At 43.3% G+C, this 26628-nt stretch overlaps 1 protein-coding gene across 3 annotated transcripts in view; it reads left to right on the forward strand.

Moving 5' to 3' along the window:
* foxp2 (forkhead box P2) overlaps nt 1-26628 on the forward strand; it is a 102831-nt gene that overhangs the window by 63823 nt on the left and 12380 nt on the right. For 2 of the 3 annotated variants that reach the window (XM_038738717.1, XM_038738719.1), the window contains 10 exons: nt 5366-5503; nt 7127-7216; nt 9271-9460; nt 10721-11006; nt 12667-12771; nt 18795-18882; nt 20541-20624; nt 24734-24944; nt 25816-25919; nt 26105-26206. In XM_038738717.1, the coding sequence (XP_038594645.1) occupies nt 5366-5503; nt 7127-7216; nt 9271-9460; nt 10721-11006; nt 12667-12771; nt 18795-18882; nt 20541-20624; nt 24734-24944; nt 25816-25919; nt 26105-26206 (1398 nt within the window). The remainder of the gene's footprint in view (nt 1-5365; nt 5504-7126; nt 7217-9270; nt 9461-10720; nt 11007-12666; nt 12772-18794; nt 18883-20540; nt 20625-24733; nt 24945-25815; nt 25920-26104; nt 26207-26628) is intronic. The other variant, XM_038738718.1, reaches the window with a different exon arrangement.

Below are 26628 nucleotides of genomic sequence, written 5' to 3' on the forward strand. Positions count from 1 at the left end.
TTTGATGTAGCAGCAACAAATTTACCTTGTGACAGAAGATACATGGGTGCAATAAACGAGTTATACCAGCCCTTACACATGCAATCAGATGATTCTGGCCAGGGTGTTAATTGGATCCTAACCGGCAGATCTGATACGCCTGGGCCCCGGTGGTGAGGGGGAAAGCCTTTCCAAGTGATGAACTATAATTCACTGAGCTGCTTGAAGCACTTGTAATTTACTGTGTGTCACTGATGAAGAGGCTGATCCAGTGGAGGCCATATTACCTGCAACATCAGAAGGAAGTGCCCCCCCCCCCCCCCCATCCCCCCATTCACTCTCACTTGTGCTCCCTCTCACTTTCTTTCTATTTCCGCGCTCTCCTCTCTCCGCACTTTCTTTTTTAATTCTCTCCCTCTCCCCTATCTGTCACTCCCATTTACTCTTGAAATATGTACACCTGCAGGGAGGCATCCGTCGGGAGTGGATTGCGCCAGTTTAATGATAAAGGTGTGACAATTTGTTCTGATAATGACACAAACAATGTGCACATGCTATGTGACGCAGCTACAGTGGTGCACACTACATTCGAGAGGCTTAATCAATGGCTATCTGCATGTAGAGATAAATCAATATGGAAATTGTGCTAAGCCCATCTCAATCTCGTCAGGCTTTTTATTAGAGGCTTTTACATGATGGGTCTTTATGTTGTGATAAATTGCACTTCCCATGCACTGCTGCCAAACTGCTATGGAAATTGATTCAGGAAAACATTTGGTAATCCACTTAGCTTCAGTCCTGACAATCTGGAGTATTGATCTCCCTAAGCTGAAAACACGACACACGTCTGAGCAAGTGTGGCACACATACATTCGTGTGTGATTTTACATAGTAAACGCATATGTACTTCTTGCACACCACACACTTGAACTTAACAGTGAGGCACCCACCAGACCATCCTTGGTGGTCCTCGAAGTGGAGAGTCCCAGCTATCAATAATCGGGTGGCCATATTTGGCAGTAATTGGCCAGTAAATGAGCAGTGTCAGCTGAAAGGGAGTTGAGAGGTCAGAAGTCCACAAGCAATGAGGGGGGTCTGACTTTGGGCCCTGCGCCCCCTGGGATGCTCAGGAAATTGAGATGAAATAGGGGAGGTGGCGATGACAAGTTTCTCCTTTTTTTTTCTTTTTTTTCTCAATTTCTTTCTCTCTCCTTCTGTGTGTAAAACGAAGCTAGTGGCTTAATTAGCAGTGACTCTCCCTGCCAAGGATCCACAGTAATTACTGACCAGGACCCTTCCATTTCTCATTGCATTTATCTTAACAGTGTCTGTAGCGCAGCTCAGTCCCCTGTCCGGTGCTACAGCAACAACCTCTGTCGTTGATAACCGCCCCATGTTCGTTGCCTCCGCAGCGTATATGGCCGACATGCTTATTACTGTTAAGTGAATTGTATGAAGGATATTGAATAAAAGGAATTTCTCTCTGCTGGACTTTTATTTGTTTAAGTTTGAACTCTGATACACCACTTATCTCCCGTGTTGGGTAATTTCGGTTCACTCATAAAAACTCATTGCTGTAAAGATAAAGCGCCACAGAGTGTAGTGGGTGGAACTGCTGGAAGTGCCATTGGTTCAGATAGTTCGAGGCAGAGAGCTGTGTTAGCCAGCCAGTGAGCAGCATGCAGTGGAGATGTGGTGTTTTGCGTTTAATATCAGAATGCCCAGTCAAATCGAACCTTACGAGAGACTTGGGTGCCAGCTTTGCCTGGAAGAGAGCTCTGTGTGGAAGAGCTTGACCTTTTGCAAGGCACTGGAAAGGCTGGTTACAGGCTGCGGGTGTGACAAGAGTGGCGTAATGATCTGCTTGTTCTGGTGAGGGCCCCACCAGTGTTTTCACATCAGGAGCCAATTTAAAGGTTCTTTGTTTTGCTCTCCAGCTTTGAGGCCAAACCACATTGCTTCAAAGTTCACATCAATACAGCTCATCGTTCTCTTTAAGACAAGGGACATAAACAAATAGAGGTTCAAATGGTGAACACAGTTAAAAACAAGCATGTTTCTTACAAATGTCTACAAAGCAGGGGTTACATTCAAATGACTTGTTCAAAAGTAATTTGCAAACAGCTCTTCCATCCAAATTTGCACTATTAAAAACAGGAGAATAACCTTTTCTGTTATTAAAGTCCCCAGTGGCCACATCAGCTGCAGTTAATTTCAAACAATTTAATAAATCCTATTAAATATTTTTTATGCACCAGTGTGAGAAATATATCCTTTTGGATTACAGAGAAACAGTGGCACAGCCCAATGTAATATCATGGCTCCTCTTCTATGAAAGAGTATTCACGGTGTGTGGATGTTTACGCCACTGCCAGCGTCTCGTAAATGCTCATTAATTTTATCCCTTCGTGGCAAAATCATTTCTAGGAGAGGCAATTCAGCCTCCTGTTCCTTTCAATTCACCGCTCACGTCAATCAAGCCCTCGTGCAGTATCCTGCAAAATGGAGGTGTTATATTCCTGCAATTATCATGTCATATACTCGAAAATGTAAATGAACGTGTGTGTAAAATTAAATTTATGGGTTGTCAGTGAAGAATAAGAACCAGGAGAGCAATTACTTATCTGCTTTCATCTTGGAGCCTCTGATACGTCAAGCAGAAAAGCATGCAGTTAAATGCTGGAATTAGCATTGTGCTGCACTTCACAATGGACGTGGGCCAGTGCCTTTTCTCCCCTCTCTTTCTTCCTCCTGCCTTTTCTCCCTTTTCCATGGCCTCTTTTTGTTTGGGGTAGTGGTGAAATGAAGATGACTGTCAACCATTACATCTTACAGCCATTACAACTAATGAAAGTGGAAAAGAAACTTCTCAATTTTAGAAGACTGTAGTTTGCTGTTTTGATTTCCTGCTGTTCTTTGTTGAAGTCTTGTTTTTCATTGTTTTCAATCCTGCATTATTCATTTAAAGGTATCTGGCTATGAATGCTTATGTTTCACCACAGAGAGGAAACAGTTTGAAGTACAATGTAGAACTTATGTTTAATTCCACTTTATGTATGCGTGCACACACATTTGTGATAAATCCTACATTTCTAAGCCTGCATCCCTTTTGTGAACCAAAACATCTTTTGAGCCAGCATCCAATTAATAGTCTTAATGAGTGCATCACTCATGTTGTTTCTCAGCTGCACTCGTCCCATTGTCATGGCATCTAACACAAAACCAGGAGTGACTGTGGGGGTAATTACTTACCTAGCAAATGTACATTTAAGGGTTAATAACATTGAAGGTGTATGCAGAGCATTTGCATAATTACACACGGACTGTTTAATTTGCAACTTTTGACGGCTTTTGTTCAGCACCTCGTTTATTGTGAATGCATTTTCTTTTCGCACTCTTGCATAGAGGCGTCCAGAGAAGAAAAGAGATGTACCACAACATCCTCCTCCTCCTCCACCTCTTCCACCTTAGATGGAGTCCCTTCTCTCTAAGACCCTAATGAACAATGGAGGCAGGATTTGTTTGAATATGAATATGAATGTGCAGCGGGGCCGGCTGGAAGTTGACCTTCAGCTGTGATTTTCAGTTCATCAGGATTAGTCAAGGCGGGCGATCAGGAGCCACTAATGCATAATGACTTCTAAAATGAAAAATGTGTAGTGACCATGCAAATGTCTCGGCTAATCAAAGAGGGGGGAAAACCTGGGGTGGGGGGTGGGCATCGAGGAGGGGAGAGCTAAACAAGGACGTGTCAAGGCCTGACAGAGAGAGAGGAAGCGAGAGAAGGAGGGAGGGGAGAGAGACATGCATGGAAAGTAATCAAGGCAGCTTGATTAGCTGGCGATGAGGACAGGGATGTCTTATTGGCCCCTTGACACACCATATAGGTTAGCTACTGTCATGGTAGCTCTATGCCAAACACTGTCACAATTAGCGTCCGTGAAAGTGTTGCTACATATTGATATTTTAATCGCGTTATAGTAGCATAAAGCAAGTCGCAAGTCTCTCAAGAATCTTTGTTGACAAGATGCAGCATCCAGCCCTGAAAATGTTACATTAGTACATTGTCGTGCTAGAAACATTCAACTATTTTGTGCCTAAGCTGATTACATTACATTTTAAAGGTCATAGGGGATGAAGAGGTGATTTGAGTCACTTCAATCAGACAAGTGAAGTGTGTGTGTGTGTGTGTGAGTAAGTCAGTCAAGGAGAATCACTGAACCATTGTGTTGTTGCAGTGTGTTGAAAACGAACACTACTGAAAAGTAAACAAAATCTAACTCGGTGTTATCTTTTCTCTACAAGTTGTTAAATTTTTCAGCAGCCACAAGGAGCTGGAACTCCATAATACGGCTGTTAGCCCACACTCCCCCGTTAGTATGTGTTCACACAATCAAAGACCGAAATGAAACAAATCCCTTCTCTATTGATCTGCTGCCTCAGAAGCCGCTTGTGCGTGCTGCTGTCTTGGAGGAAATTGGCGGAAATACAGGATATATATCTGTTTTGTTTTGGTTCTTTTACTGCAGTGTGACAGCTCGTATTTTAATGATTATCACCCAAAAATGACATACATTTTACAAAATGGCACGTCGGCAGAGAGCAAGAAACAATTGCTTTAGCCTGCTTTTGTGAGAATGTAAAACTTTAAAAACTTGTTCACTGCCAAAAGCATCCGGTAAAAAAACTTCTACAACAGAAGTGTTAATTTCTTTTTTTTTTTTCCCCATGTTTCCCTCCCTTCCAATATATAAATTTAAAAAAATGCTTAGAATTAACCTACATCCTCCCAACCATGACCCACCACATCATGCTGATGTGTCCACTTCATCAGTATAGCTTTCATCAACTTTGGAGCTGTGCATTTTCATGCTGTTTCACAATAGCAGCACTGATAGGCATGCTAAAGTGGGGGAGTTCAAGGGTCCTGCTAATTAAGGTCTACGTCTATTTTAATCCCTTACTTTTCCCAGCGGGGTGGAGGCAGAGCAAAATAAGATGAGCAACACAAAGGCACAGCACCCATCTGTCCTTCAGCATCTCCTCTAGGCTGCCACGCGTCACGGCCATGGGAGGCCTGCTCTCCCTACCTCTCAGTCACCAATTACCACACTCCCAGTAGATCCATGCCAGTAGGCCTGACGCACGTCTCTAATGATCTATTTTTCCAACTTTCTCTCAATTTTTACTCATCCTTCCATCCATTTCAATCCTATGCCATCATTGTTTATCCTTGTGCCCTCCCCTTTCTCAATTTCCTCACTCACTTTACATCTTAACCTCTCCTTTGCACACAATCACGTTAATGCCTTCTGCCTGTTTCTTACTTTCTCTCTTTTTTCTGTCTTCTCATTCTACCCTTTCCTCTTTCATCCTTCCTGTCCAGGTTCCAGTGTCAGTGGCCATGATGAGTCCCCAGGTGATCACGCCCCAACAGATGCAGCAGATCCTCCAGCAGCAGGTTCTTTCCCCCCAGCAGCTCCAGGCCCTGCTCCAGCAGCAGCAGGCAGTAATGCTGCAGCAGGTACACATGCTCACAGTTCAGTGCATGCACCCCTTAGACTAACATTTAGACATAACAAACACTCTGGTACATGCAGACGCACGCACACCTAAATGCAAGCCGTGCCCCATCAGCAGAAGGCTGATTAAAACACAAACGTATAGTTATCTAGATGTGCGAACAGACACCTAGAAGTGTACATGATGGTGGCACACATACACTGACCTGGAGAGTCACATACTCACAGTACAACTACAAACTTTATTACTTGACTAAATCTTTATTTAAAAATTACTGTCTGGTGTGCAAACATTTACAAAAACGCAAGCATACCCACAAACAACCCTGAGTCACTCCTGTGCTCGGGTGTATTGCAGCCACCAGTCTCTAATGCCAACTCACCACAGTCCTGTGTCCTTGACACGCTTACCAAGAGGAATCTGAAATTGACGCACTTGTTCTTGTCACCTCTAATTAACCATATCTAGTGTGTCACTGGTTCAATTCCCTGACAAGCATCCATCAGGGACCGAGAGAGTAGGGCACAGTTGGGCTGAACACCAGAAGCTGAATGATAGGTGATGGATGATGTAATATTTAGAATCAGCTTGAGAAAGCACACTTGGTGCAGTCTTGTGTCAGAGCTGAACTGCATTTCTCATTCATAGATTTGATTAAGGGAAAGAGAATTGTTTAATTAAGAATGTCAGTCATTCTGATTATTCCTCTTCATTAAGATCGCTCAGACTCTGGTTTCAGTACAATGGCGTGCTTTGCACCACCTTTCTCACAGCAACTAAAGGAACTTAAACTTTATACTTTTTATACATTTTTAGTTTACATATGTTTTACAGTACTATAAGGATTACATGGTCAGTCTTAACATCGCAATGTTTATCATCTTAAATGGAATCTAGGCATCTGTAGATCAACAGCAATCACAGGGTCGAAAGCTGTCCTCGATCTGCATAGAGCAGGTGATCTGTTGTTGATTTATGTTGATTAACTGACAGCACGAGTTACAAAACATGTTGCAGTTGGTCCAAGGACTACCATTCATTTTTAATATTAGTGTCTGTGAAATCATGGATATTTTCTATGGCAGTTAGCAGAGAAGTGGACCGCGCATTCCATTGGCCTGCTTTATGGACTTCCTTTCCAGGCCGAAAAGCCATCTGAAGATTACATGAAATAAAACTAAAATCATCATCTAAATAGCTGTCACAGTGTGTGTTAAAGGAATCAGTACAGTGTAGAAAACCAGTTCCTGAGAGGCTGTATTCTGTTTATTTCAGCCACTCCAAAGGAAGCCAGTGAACTCTGGCTTCCAAATGCATAGTTAATATGAGGAATTGTTGCCCCCTACAGAACTGTGGGACTATTAAAAGTCCATATGGAGAGCACTGTGAAAGACAGCTAGGATAGAAATGCCAAAAGCAGAATAAACTTTTATTTTGTTTCTGCATAGCCAACATGTGAAGTACAGCTGCAGCTGAAGAAGTGCAGACTAGCCTGCTTCATAGCCTATGACTAATACAGCCCTATTTAGGGTTATATGAGACAATGTAGAAATGTGCACGTATACAAACATGTATTTACTCACTCTTATCCTCTGCCTGTGTGTGTGTGTGTTTGTGTGTAAAGCAACATCTGCAGGAGTTCTATAAGAAACAGCAGGAGCAGCTTCATCTGCAGCTTCTCCAGCAGCAACACCCTGGCAAGCAGGTTAAAGAGGTAGGTTCACCACATGCGCACACTCACACTTATAAATACCTATGATTATTCTACGTAGACAATCACTAAAATGACTCTTAGATAAGTAGAAATAAGGAAACATCTGATTGTAAATCCATCCTCATTTTTTCACTTGAGATGACAGACACACACATCACCGCCAGCTACACTTTTGCGACTGTTCCTGCAGTACAGAGAGGCACTGACTCCATAAATAAACTGTTTCAAGTGATGTTCACAACACTATGCACATACATACTCACACACACACTCACTGATTTATAGAAAGGAGATCAGAGGCAAAGGGTCCTGGGTCCAACTCATTAAGGAACTGTTTTTGTGAGTGTACAAACGCGCATCACCACTAAAGTTACAGTGTACGACGCTCATAAATCACAGTGACAGGCAGCCGGTCGACAGACATGGCTCTGTCTCGTTCTCTTTGGCTATCAGAGAAGAGGAGATGAGCATGACAGCCTTAGAAACATACACGTAGCTGTGTTGGTGTGTAACACGGCGCAGAACCCTGAGAGGCAGGACCACATCCAGGCAATACTGTACGTGTGGAGGCAGTTAAATTGATCAGGGAAAAAAAAGGTATCACATAAACGCACGCACACACACACACACACACTCACTCAAGTCATTTTTTTTGTTTCCCTGTGTTGCACCTCTCAGTGCCTCCTCAAGCAGCCCATTATGCTGCCCCTACAGGAAGCCGCAACTGACCTCCCGGCGGCTTTGTTTCTGTTTGGATTTGTGAATAGAGTTTTTCAGGGGCCCCACCATCAAATATGGAATAGAAATTGCTCCCTTATTTCTCTTGAGGCAGGGTGGGGGGGTGGAGGGACAAACCGCTTCCTTCCATCACTCCATTATGCAGCCTGTTTTCCAGTGAGCGCATCACAAGTTTTACCCACCCCCCACCCCCACCATGCCATTCCAGGTCCACCATGGTACAAAAATACAGAAACACATGACATGCAGTATGCACACACACGTAAATGGAGAGTAGAGGAGAACAAAAGCCAAAAAAACAACAGAATCACAGTTAAAACATTGCCTATATGCATCTCCTCTTTTGACATTACAGGCTAGAAAGACTGAATATATTCCATCAAATCTAATAGTGTGCACTTAAAGCCAGTTGTTACCTCAGTTTGTACCGTGTTTCATAATTTAATAAGAGCATTTATGATATTCCAGTGTTTTACAGCTCAGATTCAAGGCTTTTGTCTCTCTCCCTAAAATTCCCTCCCTCTCTGATTAGTTTTGCCGCGGTGACTAAGTTTGATGTTTTTCATTTTGTTGTTGTTTTTGTTGTTGTTGTTTTGGACAGGGTTTACGCAATCGCCTGTCTGGCCCAGCAATAAACAACTCTGTGAGGCAGCGAGATGGTGGAAGGTGGGGGGGTGGGGTGGGGTGACTTGTGCGTGCGTGCGTGTGTGTGTGTTTGCACTTGTGTCTATGCATTCACACGCACGTGATGCTGTAAATCTCTTATTGTGCAAGCTCCCTCTGGCCACATAAGCAGTAACAGACCATCAGTGAAGGCGAGACAATTAACTATCAGGGGTGGTGGAAGGGGTAGTGGGATGGGGGATTATAACAGAGGCTTAGTATCATACACAATCACAAGCCACATACACGGACAGGCTTGAGAGCTGGTATATCAGCACAGCTTTGTGTCTGTTTGTGTGTGTGTGTGTGTGTGTGTGTGTGTGTGCGCTCACCGACATGAACACACACACACACACACACACACACACAAAGACAGGAGAAGACTACGGCACTGTGGTACAGCCCAAAAAAACGGGAGCGAAGACTAAGTGAGCACAGACAGAGAGGGAGAGCGTGCAGAGAGACAGAAGAAGAGGCAGAAGAGGTATAGCTAAGGTCACGGCAGAGGCAAGTGAGTGCACACTCTCCATGTGCACTGCACATACACCGCTCCGTCTTCTCTCCCTCTCTCTCAGTTGTTAATTCGTCCGTAATTTTCCCTCCCTCCTCTCCTCTCCGCTCCTCTCTTGCTCCTCTCCTCCTCCTCTCTATAGCAACAGCAGCAGCAGCAGCAGCAGCAGCAGCTGGCCGCCCAGCAGCTCGTCTTCCAGCAGCAGCTCCTGCAGATGCAGCAGCTCCAGCAGCAGCAGCACCTGCTCAACATGCAGCGGCAGGGCCTGCTATCGCTGCCCGGGCCCGCTCCCGGCCAAGCTGCCCTGCCCGGACAAACCCTGCCCCAGCCAGGTAAGAGGAGGACCGGAGGAGAGGGAGGAGAGGAGAGGCGGTGGGAGGAAGTGGAAAAAGGGGATGTTGCTGTGTGGATCTTGAGCACGTGACTTGCAACAGTGGTGGTCACATGCTTCCTGTGTTTTGTCTGCAGGTGTAAGTGTGTGCTTTTGTCACTGTCATTGTCCCGTCCTGCTGTCAGATTTCCATCTTACATCTCCAAACCTGTCTGTCCCAGTCCTCTTCTGTCTTTCCATCCTGCCTGTCTTTTGTTTTTCTCATTGGTATGCACCTGTGCCCCCCCTGCGTTATCTCTAAGTATGTCTGTCTGTCTGCCTTCCCCTCATTGGTATGCTCTTCTGCCATCCACTTTGTCCCTAACTCTCACCATGATCATTTTGTTTATATTCCCATTCTTTCTCTCTTCTTGTCTGATTGTGTCTTTTTTTGTGTCTACCTCTGTTTCTCTCTCTCAGCTCTGCTCTGCCTATGTTTGTGTCTGTTGTTTTTCCATCTCTGTTTCTATTCCCCCGCTCCCCAACCTCCCCTCCTTCCTTACCCAGTTGTTGTTGTTATTGTTGTTTACTGCCTTTACTGAGAGCCAGGGAGAGGAGAAAGAGAAGAATAAAAAGGACAGAGTGAGGAGACCAGGCTCCATTTTCTAATCCTGAGCCAAGTAAACACCTATGTTTGTTGTTTACCCCCAAAATGGCGGAAGACAGAAAACAACAGGCAGGGAGATGTAAGAAAGAAATCAAAGGAGTGAATATTGCCTAATTAGCTGCCAAGCTGAAAACAAGCAGTGGACAAAGCTTGTTTATCTCAGATGGAACCTGCTCACATTAACTGTAATCAATGTTTTATAGTTCTTCCTCATTGAAAACACACAAATCTGAGGACTGAAGACTACATGAGTGATCTGTTAACAGGTTAAAATCAGTATCCAACTCAGCAGAGAGTAAGAAAAAAAACATACTTTGGTTTTATTGATCAGTACAGTATGTGTTCACACTCAGGTCTGCAGTGAAGCAGCACAGGATGATAGTCACTCACTGAGGGGAAGGCCTTGAGTTATGCCGCTTTATATAAATCTTCTGGCTGTGGGGGCTTGCAGAGTTAGGGCTTCAGTTTTTGTTTCAGACCGGATACTAGGATTTGCATTTAGTTGAGCAGTGTAATGTGTATACATTAACCTTAATTGTCCCTTCTCTTGCTTCCCCCGCTCTCCTCTCTGTCTTTGTTTCCCTGTCTTTTCTCTTTTTCCCTTGGTTTCTCTAGCTGGCCTGAGCCCCGCAGAGCTCCAGCAGTTGTGGAAGGATGTGACCGGAGGCGGCGGTCATGGCATGGAGGACAACGGCATCAAACACAACAGCAGCAGCACTGGCAACGGCGGGGGTGGCGGTGGTTTAGACCTCTCCACCAACAACTCTTCTTCAACTACCTCCTCCTCCAATCCCGCCAAAGCATCGCCGCCCATCTCTCACCATTCCATCGCCAACGGACAGTCCCCCGTCCTCAACCACAGAAGAGAGAGGGAAAGGGAACGCGAAAGGGAGCGAGAGAGGTAAAGTAATTGAAATGTCACCCGCCCACCTTTTTGATGAAAAAAAGGGACACAAGATGAGAAGTTTACAGCGGCATGTTTGCTACCCCTCACACAAGCTTGTTGTTTTTGTGCCACGATTCAATGTAGGAACACATCAGACCTCCTCACTCCCATCCAGAGTATTTGTCCTCGTTTTAAACAACAGTATTGTTACAAGGGGGAAACATGATGTTTTGTTTATTTGTTCAATACTTTATTAGTGCCTTGGTAATATTCACAAAGTAAGAGCCTTGTTCTCTCAGGGGACCACGTGTGCCATTGAACGCACTTAGCTTGCACACAGATCATCAAAAGCAGGGAGAGGAAGCCATGCAGGCGGGCACATTTACAACAAGCCTCTCTGGCAGACAAGACAGGGTAACCTCCTTGTACATTAAGTATTTAGTGCTTTCTCTCTTTTTGTTCTCTTTTGAAAATTACCTTCCTTGCTTGCTTGTCATGTAAACAGAATATGTGATGCCTTGAGTGGCGTTTCCAGGATGTTTATCCTTGTGATGGCGTCTTTTATAAATGCACCTAGCACCAAAACACTGACTGTTCACATATCTGCCTATCTGGCCCATGCATTATTCAAAGGCTTTTCTTGGGCGATATTATAATAAGGACTTAGGGTAGCATTGTGTGTGTGTGTGTGTGTGTGTGTGTGTGGATGTGTGGATGCTCGGTAGAGACTCACACTGGAGGTGGAAGTGCTGTGTAATTGGTTTAAAGTAGATGCTATCTCTCCAGTACCACTAAAAGGAGGCTTGAAAAAGATACCTTTAGAAGACAGAGAGAAAGAGAGAGGTAGCGAGGGAATGAGAAGAGAAGCAAGAAAGGGGGGAAAAAAGACTTTTTATCTGCCTGTGTCCCGAGGGGTGTGTGGTGTCTCATAATGATCGAACAAGGAGTATTGTCAGGAGCACTGCTTACTAACATGCCACAGATCGATGTGGGGAAAGCCCTTCTGTAAAACACAGTGTGAGCTCTGCCAGCACTACACACACACACACACACACACACACACACACACACACACACACACACACACACACACACATTTTCATGGGCCACACACATAGGCATGCATGCTCCTAGTCATCGACCACACACATACATGCACAGGCATAACCCAGAAGCAGACAAACACACGCGTACGCAACACGCTCTCATTCACATTTTCACACACAGACAGACGCACACACCAGTGCCAAGCCTAAAGGTTAAACTGTCATCTTTAATAGGATGTGCTGTCTAGGCAGGGTCGTAACTTATTTGGGTGCCATTTGAAAAACGCCAGAGCACCCCTGCTCCCCTTGTCCTCAAAGAACATAAGTTACACAGAGTATTAATCTCCTGATGAAAATGATATGGCTGTCTGGATTTTTAATGTTTACTTGAAAGCGTCCACCCCTCCTCCCCATAATAGCTTTACAGGATGGGATGGTGGCTGCGGTGGAGACAAAGGTACAGCTCATTCTAGATTTCCATTGGGGGGATGTTGGCTGAACTCAGGCAGTAGTCTGCACTGTCTCTAAGTTGATGCAGTTGCATATTGTGATTTATTTAAATTGATTTGAGATGAGCACTTAGTTTTAATAGTTAGTTTTCTGTCTCTTTTTTTTTGCTCTGTCTTCAGTTCACTACATGAAGAAAGTGGAGGGAGCCACCCCTTGTACGGTCACGGTGTGTGTAAATGGCCCGGCTGTGAGAACATCTGCGAGGACTTCGGACAGTTTTTGAAGTAAGAACATGCTCTATGACACAGATGTTAAACCTCACCTCTGCCTGTTAACACCATGTGGGATACTGTATGTCCGCACAAAGAATATCTATTTTATTGTGAAACACACAACATTTATTCCCTGCGCCACCGCACCTCCTTCCTGTGGGTACAGAGGGCCCTAACAAAGAAAACATCACTGCCTTTCAAAGAGCACATTTTGACCTTCCAGACAGCCAGTTGACAGGGTTCTGCTTTAGCAGCACAGGATTCAAACCAACTCTGATCCATAACAAATCTCGTTCCTGGCATGGAAGGGCCTGATAGGTTTGTGAAAAAGCGTCAAAAGCTAATGACAACTTGCTCGGCCGCACACTTACCTCCACAACAAAGGCCCCCATTCACTGTTGTCATGGTGCAGGCGCCAGAGCGAATGAACTCTTCATGCTCCATCAACAATTTAGTTAATTAGCTCATTTGTAATTGGCCGGCTTTGTTGCCAGGATGTTAGTGGGGGGACATCAAAGGAAGAAGGTGTTTGCGGCACTGCCGATTACAGGTTATCACATTGCCACTCACTGAGAGTCTCTCTCGCTCTCTCTCTCTCTCACTATCACTCTTTTCCTGGCTCCCTGCTCTCACACAGAGAAGAAAAGAAAGGGAAAGCTTTAATTTGAATATTCTAATTAGATTTGTAATTAACTGTGAAATAACGATCTGGTGAGTTTTTCACGGGCTGTAAATGTCCATGTGAATTCGCATAAACTCTTCAAATCAGGGCATTGTTCTGGCGTATTTTCCAAATTATGCATTTCTATACAGTAGTGACCGTAATAAGTTGCAAAAAGCTTAGAAATTTACTCATACAAGAAACTAGTCCACTCATGGGGAGTGCTGTACGATTTAGGTCAGGCTTTTACTAATTATACAGCAGTTTGTGAACTAGAGCTAAAAGGTGTATCTGTGAAATGAAATGACTAATAAACATAGTGTTTACCAGTCTTTGAAAGAGACAGCCAGACATGACATTAAGCTGGATTTTCACACTCCATCAGCACATACAATAGACTCAAAGAAACATAATTGACAGCAATGGATTTAGATATATCAGAGGTGAATATATATTACAAGTATAGCCTGACAAGTGTGTTTGCTTATCCCCTGTGGAAAATGTGCCACATACATGTCAGTGTCAATATCGGTTTTCTAGAGTAGACACAGCACATCCGTAGGCATTATCTAGTATAATTTTAGAAGGCAATGCTTATGAAAACCCAGTTTGCTGTGTGCCATGCGTTGTCTAACATGGACTACAAAATCGTCTACCAGGTAGAGGAGTTTGCCTTGCAGCTTGGGAACAAATGTGTGTGTGAGCAGGCAAGCCTGTATCGGATTAGCAGGTTTCCTGATATCTTGTCCTATCACCTCAGTACACTTACTTAAAGAAGACATCAGTCTGTCCCCCTGCACTGTACGCTCTGTTCACACGCAAACAAAACCTAAGTCTGTGTGCTCTAAGGATACTGTGTCTAGGTAGCTTAGCTGGTTATTTGGGTGAGGGGCAGAGATGCTCTGTAGAAAGCAATGTGCCTGTGAATCCGGTAAGCTGGTAAGTCAATGCAAAAGGATGCATGGTTGCGAAGACAAACTGAGAGAGCGTGAAAGACAGACGGAGAGAGAACAGGTAGATTTCCGACTTGAAAGTGAGAACACAGGTTGGCAGACAGTTTTGTAAGAATGCTTGCCAGAACATTGGCTGCTACAAAACAGAACATTGTCTTGCTTCAGCCCTTCACACACACACACACACACACACATCCCTGCAAGTCAGAGGCTGGCTCTATACTGTAACCCAGCCAGCACATGAAAACAGACACCAACAAAGAAGGCAGACTCGTCATCAGAACAAAGATGGCTGCTCGGTGGCGTGCCTTGGAGCAGTGATTGTCTGTGTCAGAGGGAGTCCTTTTATGTTTCTGGAGATGCCACTCGGCTACATACACACACGATGCGCACGTGCACACACAAACACAGGCACAGTTTAAACGGGGTTACATAAAGCGCTTGTCAGATTTAGATGACAGTTAAGATTGTGGTAGTTGGTGGGTTACGTGTGCGGGGAGAGAGGGTGGGGGGCAAGTCAGAGCTGGCGTCTCGTAGCTCGCTGCAGGAGCTCAGCTCGGCGGAGGTGACACGTTTAGTCATCTATTGTTTTGTTGCATGAAGAAACTTGTCAAGATCAGCATTTAATAGCTCTTCAGTGTGCTTTTAAGCGTTATCACCTGGAAAAGGTAGCCGCGAGGTGGCTGGCACCCTGAATTAGCTCTCTGAAGTTCAAAATGAAATAATATTGCTAGGGATGTTTCTTAAGTGGTGGGTGTTGGGGTTTGTGTGTGTGTGTGTGTGTGTGTGTGTGTGTGTGTGTGTGTGTGTGTGTGTGTGTGTTAGTTACATGAGGAAGACACATTAATACTAATAGTGCATGTGCTGGATCTATTTTTGTGGGGAGCCTTGATGGTAAACATAAATAATAGCAAATGCAATAAATGCTTGAACATTTAGTCACTTCACATGTATCATTTGTATAGTTGTAAAAAGACATATTTGTACGTACAAAACATCCTTCTTAGTTTTTGTATAGACCACTATACTAACTGATTTAAATCACTCCTGACTTCACACTTCTCTCAGCTTAAATAACAACAACAACATGATTATCAAATCCAGTTTGATGTTTTCTCATTATATACATGTCTTATCCCACCTAGTTTGGCCTTTCACCTGTATCAGTGTCCTCCCACCTCAATAAGAAAAAAGTCTATCTACACATAAACAGATACTTACTCCCACGCACACACACTTAACTCCTCCGCTCTCTGTCACCACTCTGCTCTCCTTATTACTGGCAGGAAGGCAGGCTCCATGTTAAAATGGCAAGCTCAGCCGCTAACCTGAACGTTGGTGTCTGTAACCCACTGCTAATTAAACCCACAAGGCAGCAGCCAAGTGTCTTCGTCTCTATATAATGTACACACACACACACACACACACACACACACACTGTGGAGGCAGGCAGGCCCCCGGCCCCTGGATAGCTGAGCTCCCCTCTACCCCTCCACATGTCTGCTGCACTGTGACAAGACCTTTAAAACGGAGGGCATTACTTATGCGCCACCACCATGGGGAGGGTGTGTGTGTGTGTGTGTGTGTGTGTGTATGTATGTGTGTATATATGCATGCTTGTGTATATATATTCTTGTTTATGCACGTTAGTAGGTGTACAGTATGTGTGTAGTTACTTTTCTTTGTGTGTGTATACACTAGTTTGACTGAATTAGTGTGGGTGTGTTTGTGTGTCACATGTAGACAGTTAGGGGGCCTAACTTGCTGTTCTCTGCTGGGCCTTTCTGGCCCCTGATAATACACACAGACAATTAGCAGAAATGGTTCATCCATATATGCTGGCTTGAGTAGATTTATTATTGGGCCCTTAGTGGACGTTGATGGCCTATACATATTCATATACACAGCTGTGGGGGAAAACCTTTGAGATGTTTATTTCCCTTCTCTTCAAAAGAAGAGCGAAACTGCAGTATCCAATAAAAAAAAGAAATCTTTATCTGGGGTTTGAAAAAAAGCCCAGGCTGTGTCTCACCTCTCCCTCCCCCTCCCCCTCTATTTATCAGTCTCTTTGTCTCTTTATTTGCTCTGATTTCTCTACCTTTGCTACATCTCTCAATCTCCATCTCGCTCCTTTCTTCCCTGTTCTCACAAGGCCTTCATCACAAGAGTAATTCCCTCTTCAAGGCAGAAATCAATGTTCCTCTAAAATGAGGCATGAACAGTAAACATAAACAGTAGCCAGCCAGGCCTGACAGGGAGCCGGGTATCCTCCATCTCTATGTTTAAAAGATTACACCTGGATGCTACAGTTAAGATGAGTCACTTTGACTCTGTTTTTTTCCCTCCATATTAATGTTGTTCTTATTTTCACCTATAAATTATTTAGATGTCTTTATAATTAAAGGCAACCAAAAGACTTACAGGAATTACAGAAGACAGACAGGAGAGAAACACAAAGTATTTCTTTCAGTACTTCATCTCAGTAAATAATGTGTTCTTTCATTGTTTTCTGTCCGCCCATCAGTGGCCCCCTTCCTCTTCCTTTTTTTGTGTGGCGTTATTAATGCACAGTAGGACATGCTGCCATTTGAATATTTCATAAATGCATGCAGTAATCTGCCTGTAATCACCTTGATAACTGGCCAGCAGTGGAAGGTGTAAGTGTGTGTGCAGGAAAAGAACTGGCTGGAGGGCGGTTCGAGAGGCCTCAGCACACGCAAACACACACACACACACGCGCATTGATAAAATAAAATAAAAACAAGCTGCTTGTCGATGAAAGGCAAACTTAAGAAAGATTTTTCCCCCTCTCTTGTTTTGTAATGAGGTATCTTCAGGGACAGCGAGCAGGCCGCTCTGTGCTTTTGAAGCAGCTGTAATTCATGACACACGCCATACATCAAGTGCATAAGATAGCATTATGGGCAGTGAAATGAAAAGGGTATTTGCAACATTAGTTCCCTCATCCTGCGAGGAACGTGATTAAATGATTAATGTAATGCCCCCTTTTTGCATGCACATTCTGAAACAGCAATTAGGCACAGGGCTGGAGAAATCCACCAGTTCGTCCCTCCCCTCTCTGCCGCTATCCCTCATCCATCCCACTACCCACCCCTCCTGTTTTAATACTACCTCATCCTTGATTTATAATAAAAAAAATTCTGCGCATTAGACCTGAAATGGTTACAAAAGTATAAGCAGGGATGAGATGGAATGGTTTTAAATGTGTGCAGTGTAATTGAAAGGTACAGAGCTATTGTGATTACAAATGTTCTATTCAGCTTTTGATTGGCAGGCCAAGGGAAGCCGGCTCAATGAGTTCTTGTTTTGCACATTGCAGATAAACAAGAAGTTAGGGAAGATAATACAGGAATATGTGGTGGGAGTGTATATTTCGGGGCGTTCGTGTATGAGTGTGTGTTTGCATGCATGCACTTTTTGTGTGCCAATCAGTGTTTGTGCAAGTTCATGATAATGTATGTGTGAGAGTGTGTATGTGTGTGTTCTTAGAAAAAATGAAACCCGAGAGAGAGATTTTGTACTCCTTCTAATGCACTGGAGGCAGTGCTGTAAATGATCATTGAAGGGTCTGCAAGCTAACCTATAATTACTGGAGATAAAGTGGCAGCTCTGGCATTTCATAAGCATGCCTCCTCAAAGCTTGCTTTGTGAGTTTGTCACCAATGATCATTTAGATAGTGGCTCATTACCCAGCATCACAACACTTTAGAAACTCCTTTTCTCCCCATATTTGTGTGCGTTTGTCTGCGTATGTGTGCTTTACCAGGAATAAAGGTCTATCTTAATGGTGAGGCTCTTTTGTGTCCTACAGACGAAATCCAATCAAGACAAAAACCCTCATTGACTGTTATGGCTGTCTGGCTGCCTTTTTCTTCTAATGAGGCGAACACACCAGATACATTTAATATGTCTGCTGCCGGATAATGCACCTTCAGCTGAAGAGCCTTTGTGTGTCAAATGTTGCTGGTGTTAAATTGTGTGTATTGTTTTCTGTAAACGAAGGAGACAAAGCCGTTCTGCTGGGCTAGCATCTTTTATTCTCTGTAGAAAGCAGCGCGCCGGGTGGCACTGAAGTTAGCCATCTAAACTGACACAGGCCTATTGTCATGTTAAACATGGCACCACACACCTTCATGTTATTTCTAATTACCTCATTTCAGAGTGGAACAATGGTTCCTAACAGGATCCTATAGATAATTGTCCCAATATAGAAATATTATCATTTAAACAAAACAGTGGTGAAGTTGATATTGTAATTATCATCCTCCACAATAATGATCATGGTGAAAATGAATATAATGGGTTGTCTTCTGCTAGCTTTGACATATTTGATAGATTTTAAAGTTGGTGTGTAACATCTCTGTGTCTCTCTGTCTGTCTGTCCCTCCCTCCACCTCCAGGCACCTGAACAGTGAACATGCCCTCGACGATCGGAGCACGGCCCAGTGTAGAGTCCAAATGCAAGTCGTACAGCAGCTGGAAATACAAGTAAGTTTCCTCTAGTTCAGAGTTGGAACAAAGCTATATGTATTGTTAAATTTTCCCATTGTCACATTTTACTATAGTGAACTTTCTCATTGAAGTGACTAATCATCCAGCCAAAACTTTATTTTTTGAAAGTTGTATGAGAGAAAGGCCATACTGTGGTCTGCTTAATACTTCTACACAAGCAGGACCTGCTGAATTCAACAAAGCCACTAAACAAAGGAATCCTCAGGCCTTACAACGAAAGCCATTATGGCTGTTTTAATTGAATTAAGCGTGTGCTTTATTTTCTCTGCTTTTCTTTTTTTTTTTTCTCTCTTTTTCTTTCCAATTAATAGCGAGCGCATCTCTCCCGGTCTGCTGTGTTAATTAACTGCACTTTGCACCTGAAGAAAGCTCAAAAGGAGGGAACTATTTTCAGTAGGTGGAGCGTGACCTTATTAAGAAGTCATGCTGGCTAGATAATGAGAGCGCTGATTGAGCAACATTATTACTCAGCACTGCCGACAACCGGTCCTCTTCCTTTAGAAGCAAATAGATATGTATGTTTAAACTAGGCTCAAACAAAGTGCCAGCTGGAAAAATTCAGTCTGCCAGTTGAAACCAGGCCATCGTGCTTTGCACAGCAGTGTATTTTAGGTCAGAGCTCCATATATAAAGTAATGATTGTTGAAATGGGATCAACACTTGAAAATGTTAAGAATATGATGGCAAAAGTGTAGCATGAACATTATAAAGATATCCAGCTGTAACTTGTTGGGGAGGGGGGGTGTTAAAATTCAATAAATTTTGTTGGTATGTAAAAATTAAAATAAAGAAGAAAGGATTTATATTATTTCATTTTCTGTGTTTTGTTTTTCATTGAAACACAACGCTATTGAAGCTTTCGCTACTGTGTGACCAATTACATTTGGTGTACTTGTGTTTTCTGTCCTGTGTTGTCTCTTCTCTTTTCTTTCTTATCTTTCGTTCCTTACTCCCACCATCCCTTTCTTTTTTTTTCCACAAGAGCCGTCACTAATAATGAGGCCCAGCTCTGTGTGTGTGTGTGTGTGTGTGCGTACGCCTACTTGCTTGTCTGTTTCTGTGTGTGTGTGTGTGTGTGTGTGTGTGTGTGTGTGTGTATTAAGGGGGTGGGGGGGTGGGTTGAGCCCTTCACATGGTCTAGTCCCTGTCACTCCCTGTGAATTAGATTGATGATAGGCGATGGCTGGGGCCACTAACTGGACCGGGGAGGCGGGGCCACCTGGCACCCTGTTTGTAAGACCCCTTCACCTCTCAGCAGCTGCTGGCTGCGCTCCATCCCCCTAACAGTGTCCACAGGACTTTGAGCAGACACTCAGGACCACCTAATTTATGGCCCAACTAGCTTGTTACTGTCAGAGCTTCACTGACCTAAATTTTGCTATTGACAAAAAGATGAAATGCTATTTGTTTTGCCTGACCTGTCTGCACCCTCTCCCCTCCCCAAGCCTCTCATATTCTCCTTACATCACCAGCAGAACTGTTTGGTTTATATCACACCTTTTCTTTCCTTCTTTCTTCTCACTCTACCTCCCCAATCGTGTGTCTCATATTCTTTATTCTCATCCTTTTCTCCTCTCCTCTCCTCTCCTCTTTAATCTACTCTAATGTACTCTCTTCTTCTTCTCTCTTAACAGCTTTCTAAAGAACGTGAGCGTCTTCAGGCGATGATGGCCCACTTGCACATGCGGCCCTCGGAACCCAAGTCATCTCCCAAACCAGTGAGTGCATATTGCTCTGGCTACCCTAAACAAGCTTGGCTATGAATGAGGCCCCGCACACAGAAAATGAACAGTTTAACCACCCAGCAGTTTTGAGAGTGAGTGACAGAAGATGAAAGGGGGAATGGGATTTGTAATACCAAGTTACATCTGCTCCTTATCAGGTATTGTGCGCAGTAAGAGGACAATAGAGTTTGGAAGTGTATTAGATGGCAGAGTGGTGGAGTCTTTGGCTAAAATGCAGGGTCATTTCTTTGTGATAGATATAATAGCCAAAACAACCTGTTGGCTGCTGATGACTGTTTGGCTCGGTGGCCGCAGCAGCACTCAAAAGTGGAATGAGAGAGGAGAAGGTATGTCATTTTGACAACAAACACCTGAAAATTACAGCTGCGTGGTGAAGATGGTGTGATGTTGACATAAATACCCACAGTGCTGCTGAAATTGGTTACAGAAGAGGGGGGGGGAAGCCAAAATGGATGAAAGGGGGTCACTGAAGAAGGAAAATGATGTCATGCTACATTTTCTTTCTCTTACCTTTTTACTTTTAGATTGGATGATTATAAATGCATTGCTCCCAACCAGAATTTGAATTTAACATTAAGATGATACATTTTTGCAAAAACATTATTTCCTTTCCAGTTTTGAAATATTTGAGAGCAAAACATTGTTAGTATGTTTCTGCTGCTTAGTAAGTGCCTGCTTTCAATAGAATAATTTTCCTCATCACCTCTCATCATTGAATGTAGATAATAACAAGATAGCATAATTATCCCATAATTCCATCAGGAATCAAACTCCTTTTTATTATTCAATCTCTCTCTCTCTCTCTCTCTCTCTCTCTCTCTCTCTCTCTCTCTCTCTCTCTCTCTCTCTCTCTCTCTCTGTGTAGCTTTTTTTTAATCTTCAAAACTCCAGCAGCCTGGTTCCATCTCGTCCAATAAAGAATTTGCAGCCTATAATCCATGCCTGAATATGAATGAATGATGCTAATGAAGTATTGCATTACATAAAGCACACATGAAAGAGCAGCTAATTGCATTTGATGGTGGGGGCAATTCAGACAGAATTCTTAAACGAACAGTTAAGTCCTCAGTTTTAAGGCTCCCCCATTTTTTTTAAGGGGAGTTGAGATGAAGAGTCGATGTGTAGAATAACGTGTGTGTGTGTGTGTGTGTGTTTGTGTCCTCTGTGCAACAGTGAATAGACATAACAATAGCGAGATGGTTGGTGGATTTCAAATGGCAGCATGGATTTACATCCAGTAGTATCACCGGTGCAGGATAGAAACAGAGACATTTGATAAATATGAATAGTCTGTGTTAGCCTATCAGGGCTGAAAATAAGTCCTATTTTTTCATTAGTGAAGTCCATGAACAGCCAAAGCCAGACGAATACAAGACACCGGTGCGCTGTCTCCAATATGACCCCATTTATTCCCTGAATTGCACTTCATTAAATGCTACCTTTTGGCCATGCCATGGATGGATGAGAATCAAAGTTAGCAAGGCTGCAAGTTCTGAATAATAAGATCTCTCTCTCTCTCTCTCTCTCTCTCTCTCTCTCTCTCTCTCTCTCTCACACACACACTCACCCGGCCTTGAGTGTATTCAGATGAGGGAGAGGTGACAAGAAGTGCTCCCTCCTCTCTCACCCCTCCATCCTCCGTTTTGACTGTAATCAATTCTATTTTTTAAAATGCTGCGCTTCTTGCTGTGTCTCATAGGTGGAGAGGTGGCAAAAAGGACAGGATATTGCGTTTTAACATTATAAATATACATGCCTACACGTAAACATGACGAGTATAGTTTTAGTTTGAATATTTTGGGGCGTTTTTTGTTTTCTGCTGTACTGTATGTGGGTGTTTATCAAATTGCCTTTTGAAGAAAATGCAGTTGGTATATAACAGTTCAGTGTCTGATTTGTGCACATGCGCACTTTACATTCTTCCATGACTCACTACTGGTAGAGAAATTAATTAATATTTGGATTTTAGTGGTAGTATGTTTTGCGTTTGTCAGTCAGATAGAACAAAAAAACGTAGTTAACAGAAAAAGGAAAAATTTTGATTTTACATAGATATTTCTGAGAATTATCTGTATATAATCAGACCTAATGATACAGATGTATATATGTAGATGTATATACTTTCCATAAACCCCCAACCCCATTCTCATTCTCTGTACTCAGCAGAGGCCTGAATATGCAACCTGCTTTTGTCCCAGCCTCTTGCTGTAGCAGCTCATTACAGCTAAGTGGGCATATAATTATCATCCGAAAACCCCTACATCCACTGGAGTCTCTCAAACTTGACATTTTATCGTATTTATCAACACACGCCACAAATGACCGCTGATACCTTCTCCTCAGCCTTGCTCCTCCATCTCTCAATGCTTTCGGCCCCCATTCCCTTACATCTTTCAAGTCGATTTTAATTCAAACCCCTCGCAAAGGATGCATTCCACTTGTAGACTCACAATTAAGGCAATTTGGTTTGAATATGTAACGATGTCATTACCATTCCAACTAAATTAGCGCAGAGACTAAAAGGTCAGTTAGGAATTTTCCAGTCGGTTAGAGCCTCTCACATGAGATTTGGGAAGCAAACGCAAAAGTGGTGGAAAGGCCGGACGATTAGCGAGCACAGTTGGCATTCGTGCCAGAGGTGACTAACACTCTCTGGTCCCTAAAGTTGAAGGAGTGGGGGGACAAAGATGGAGTGAATGTGAGTGCAACTGTCCATGCAAGTGTCTTTTCAACATTAAGCTGAGAAAGAATATGAACTTCTACTATATACAAGTGGCACCGGATTACGGGCGGTAAATTAACATTAACTGCAATCATTCATGGAGTAATAATGACTTCAAGTTGGGTTGATGATTATGTACATTCTGTGATCAAAGTGTCCATCCACAAATTGATTTAGACTACAGTCTGTCTATCACGTGAGGCTATTAGTGTCAAGATTCATTAATGCTTGCTTTCCATGTACCGCAATTTTAGTTTGCATTGATAACTATCTGTCATAACCTTTTTGACACTGAAGTAGTGACCCAGGAGTTTTTCTGGTTGATGATGAAGTGAGTCCACATAAATCCAGGTCTGTCCGGGCTTTGGTATAAAATGGGGGCATGAGTTCCTAATACTATTGTGTTAGTGTTCAGATATAGTTATCTTAACTCATAGAAACTATTCTACGTATTTGTCTGGGTCTCTATCCCTCTCAGCCATAAGATCTTCTTGATCACAAAAATGCTGATGACTGGAGAGCATGACCAAAAAAATGGCGACAAAATGATGACAACATATTCTATTGAATGTCAATGGATGCCAGCACAATGCTATGAGACATCATAGAAGCAGACAGCAACAACTTGGTATTTACCCATGATCAGTATGAGTCTTGGATGAATGGTCAGTCACCTGGGTTTATCCAGGGGGGTTAATACTTTCTCTTACTACATAATCCACTCATTGGTTCCAATTATAATAGCATTGCTGCATTTTCGGCTGGGGTGGCTTTGAGATGCTGCCAATATATGTTACATTAGGGTCACAGTAGTGCTACAGTCACTATAGTAACTTTGGTTCACCCTATCATAACAAAGTGGAACGTAATGTTATGAGTAGGGTTATGGGTCTGGACAAGAGTCAGACAGCCCATGTTGACCTGTTCACACCAACAGCAAACAAGGTTTTACCTCATTGCTTCAGTGTAAAAGGATTATGGGTGGATGTAGTGTGGGAGACGGAGAAGGAGGGGGGGGTGGGAGTGATAAATAAAGAGATAAAGAGAGATGGGGCCGGGATAACACGGAGGCTGATCGTTGGATAATCTTGAACAGCGTGCTCTAATTAGAATTCTTATGATACAATTTGGTGGTTGTAATTAGTGGAGATGGGCTGGCTCCTCTCCACGAGCCTTGTTAGTGGAAACACAGCTGTGTTAGAGAGGAAGAGAGCAGACACTCGGCTCTGTCAGAGAAACCACAAAATAATGCCTTCCTCTCTCTTTCTCTTTTTCTCTCCCTCTCCCCCTCCCTCCCTTTCCATGCCACTCCATGTCTCTTTCCCACTCCCTACCCGCGCTCTATCTTCCTCCACCCCAGCTCAACTTGGTGTCCAGCGTCACCATGTCCAAGAACTTGCCCTCAGCATCGCCCCCCAACTTACCTCAGACACCCACTACGCCCACAGCACCGATCACACCCATGGCCGCCATGCCCCAGGTGCCATCAGTACTGGGAGGAGCAAACGTCCCCAGTATGGGAGCCATGCGCCGCCGCCACTCGGACAAATACTCCATGTCTCTGTCGTCAGGTAGGACCAACTACTCAGCACTGCACGTCACACAGATACACAAATATGTTCGCGCACACACACACTGATACAAGACACTGGGGTAGTAAATGTCACATGTAGATTCTGTTTCTGAATTGTCACTGTTTTGAAGGATTCAAATTCTGAATCAGAATTTGTTGACTTGAACACAGATTATTTTTCCTTTCAAACTGAATTTATGTTCATATTTAATGGCATTTTAATGTTGAAATTGCTAATTACATGTGCTACCCCAACCCTGAGTACTGCAGAACTAATAATGCTCCACACATAATGGTGTTCCGGTATTTTTTTTAACACAGACAGTAATGCATGTGCACACACACAACCACAGAGGCTTGTTGGTCTTGCTGATGTGTGATGACTGGTGGGTTTATAAAAGCAATCCTGTGTTTAATCACTCTATATGTAAATAGACAAGAACTTCCTCTGTGCATAAATATTACATGAATGTTAATTAAGTTCAAATAATGGTGAAAAAATACAATATTTATTACATTAAGACATTCCATGTATTAAGCTTTGCATTTTAAACGGTCCGTCTTTGATGTTTATATTTACTCTCTCTGTGTTTAGTGTGAAGACACATAAATTATTCAGCTGCACCCTAACTAACTACACGGATCTCATTTTATGGATGTATTAGTGTTTAAGATCTCTCACGAGAGAGATTAATTAAAAATGCATTTTGTTAGACATGGAAAATGCTGATTTGATGTGCCCCTTCTAACCCCCCCACCCCACCCTCTCTTTCTCCCCACCTCTCCCCTTTCTTTCTCCCCCCTTTTAATTTGATGAAACCTTGAGTAAATTCAATACCTAAAGGAATAAAATTTACCAATTATTTCAGGTGGTGACACAGTATTTATTTTTCCAGAGATCGCCCCAAACTACGAGTTTTATAAGAACGCAGATGTCAGACCGCCATTTACTTATGCAACCCTCATAAGACAGGTGAGTGGGAAATAAATTAACTTTGCCTGATTAGATTAAAATTAATTGCTGCATGAATCATGGCAGCTCTCTCTCTCTCTCAATGCGTGTGTGTGTGTGTGTGTGTGTGTGTGTGTGTGTGTGTGTGTGTATCAGTTACGTGGTCTCCCGTTAGTAAACCATTATTTGATGTCATCTCATTTCAGGCTATCATGGACTCTGCCGACATGCAGTTAACGCTTAATGAAATCTACAGCTGGTTCACACGCACATTCGCCTACTTCAGACGCAATGCTGCAACTTGGAAGGTAACCTTGATGACCCCCGCCCATGCAACCCTCCACCTCCAACCCGCTGTGCCCTTTCACTTGCCTTACAGTAAAGACCACTCCTTCCTCTCACTGGAGTCAAAAATAAAACCTCAAGAAAGCATATTATTTACTTAGCCCTGAGCGATTTGTACTCTTGAATAGAGCCCATTCTTCCTCTTATTTATTTTTTCCGCCATTCTGCCTTTTCTGTTTGGAAATGACAGCTGAAAGAATGATTCAGCCTCAAATATCGTTTTCTAATTTGGTGCAATTAATAGCGGAGGCTTGGCGTGGAGAAGAGAGGGCTCTGACGCACTAATTATACAGCAGCCACTCCATCATCAGCACCTTTTGTTAAGAGAGACACCCCACCTCCTACTCCTGCAACCACCTTCTCTCGCATATCATTGGTTAATTAG

This window comes from Micropterus salmoides, unplaced genomic scaffold (assembly GCF_014851395.1).
Source record: "Micropterus salmoides isolate LMB-PRFRI ecotype aquatic unplaced genomic scaffold, ASM1485139v1 Ms_hic_scaffold_23, whole genome shotgun sequence".
NCBI classification, from domain to species: domain Eukaryota; kingdom Metazoa; phylum Chordata; class Actinopteri; order Centrarchiformes; family Centrarchidae; genus Micropterus; species Micropterus salmoides.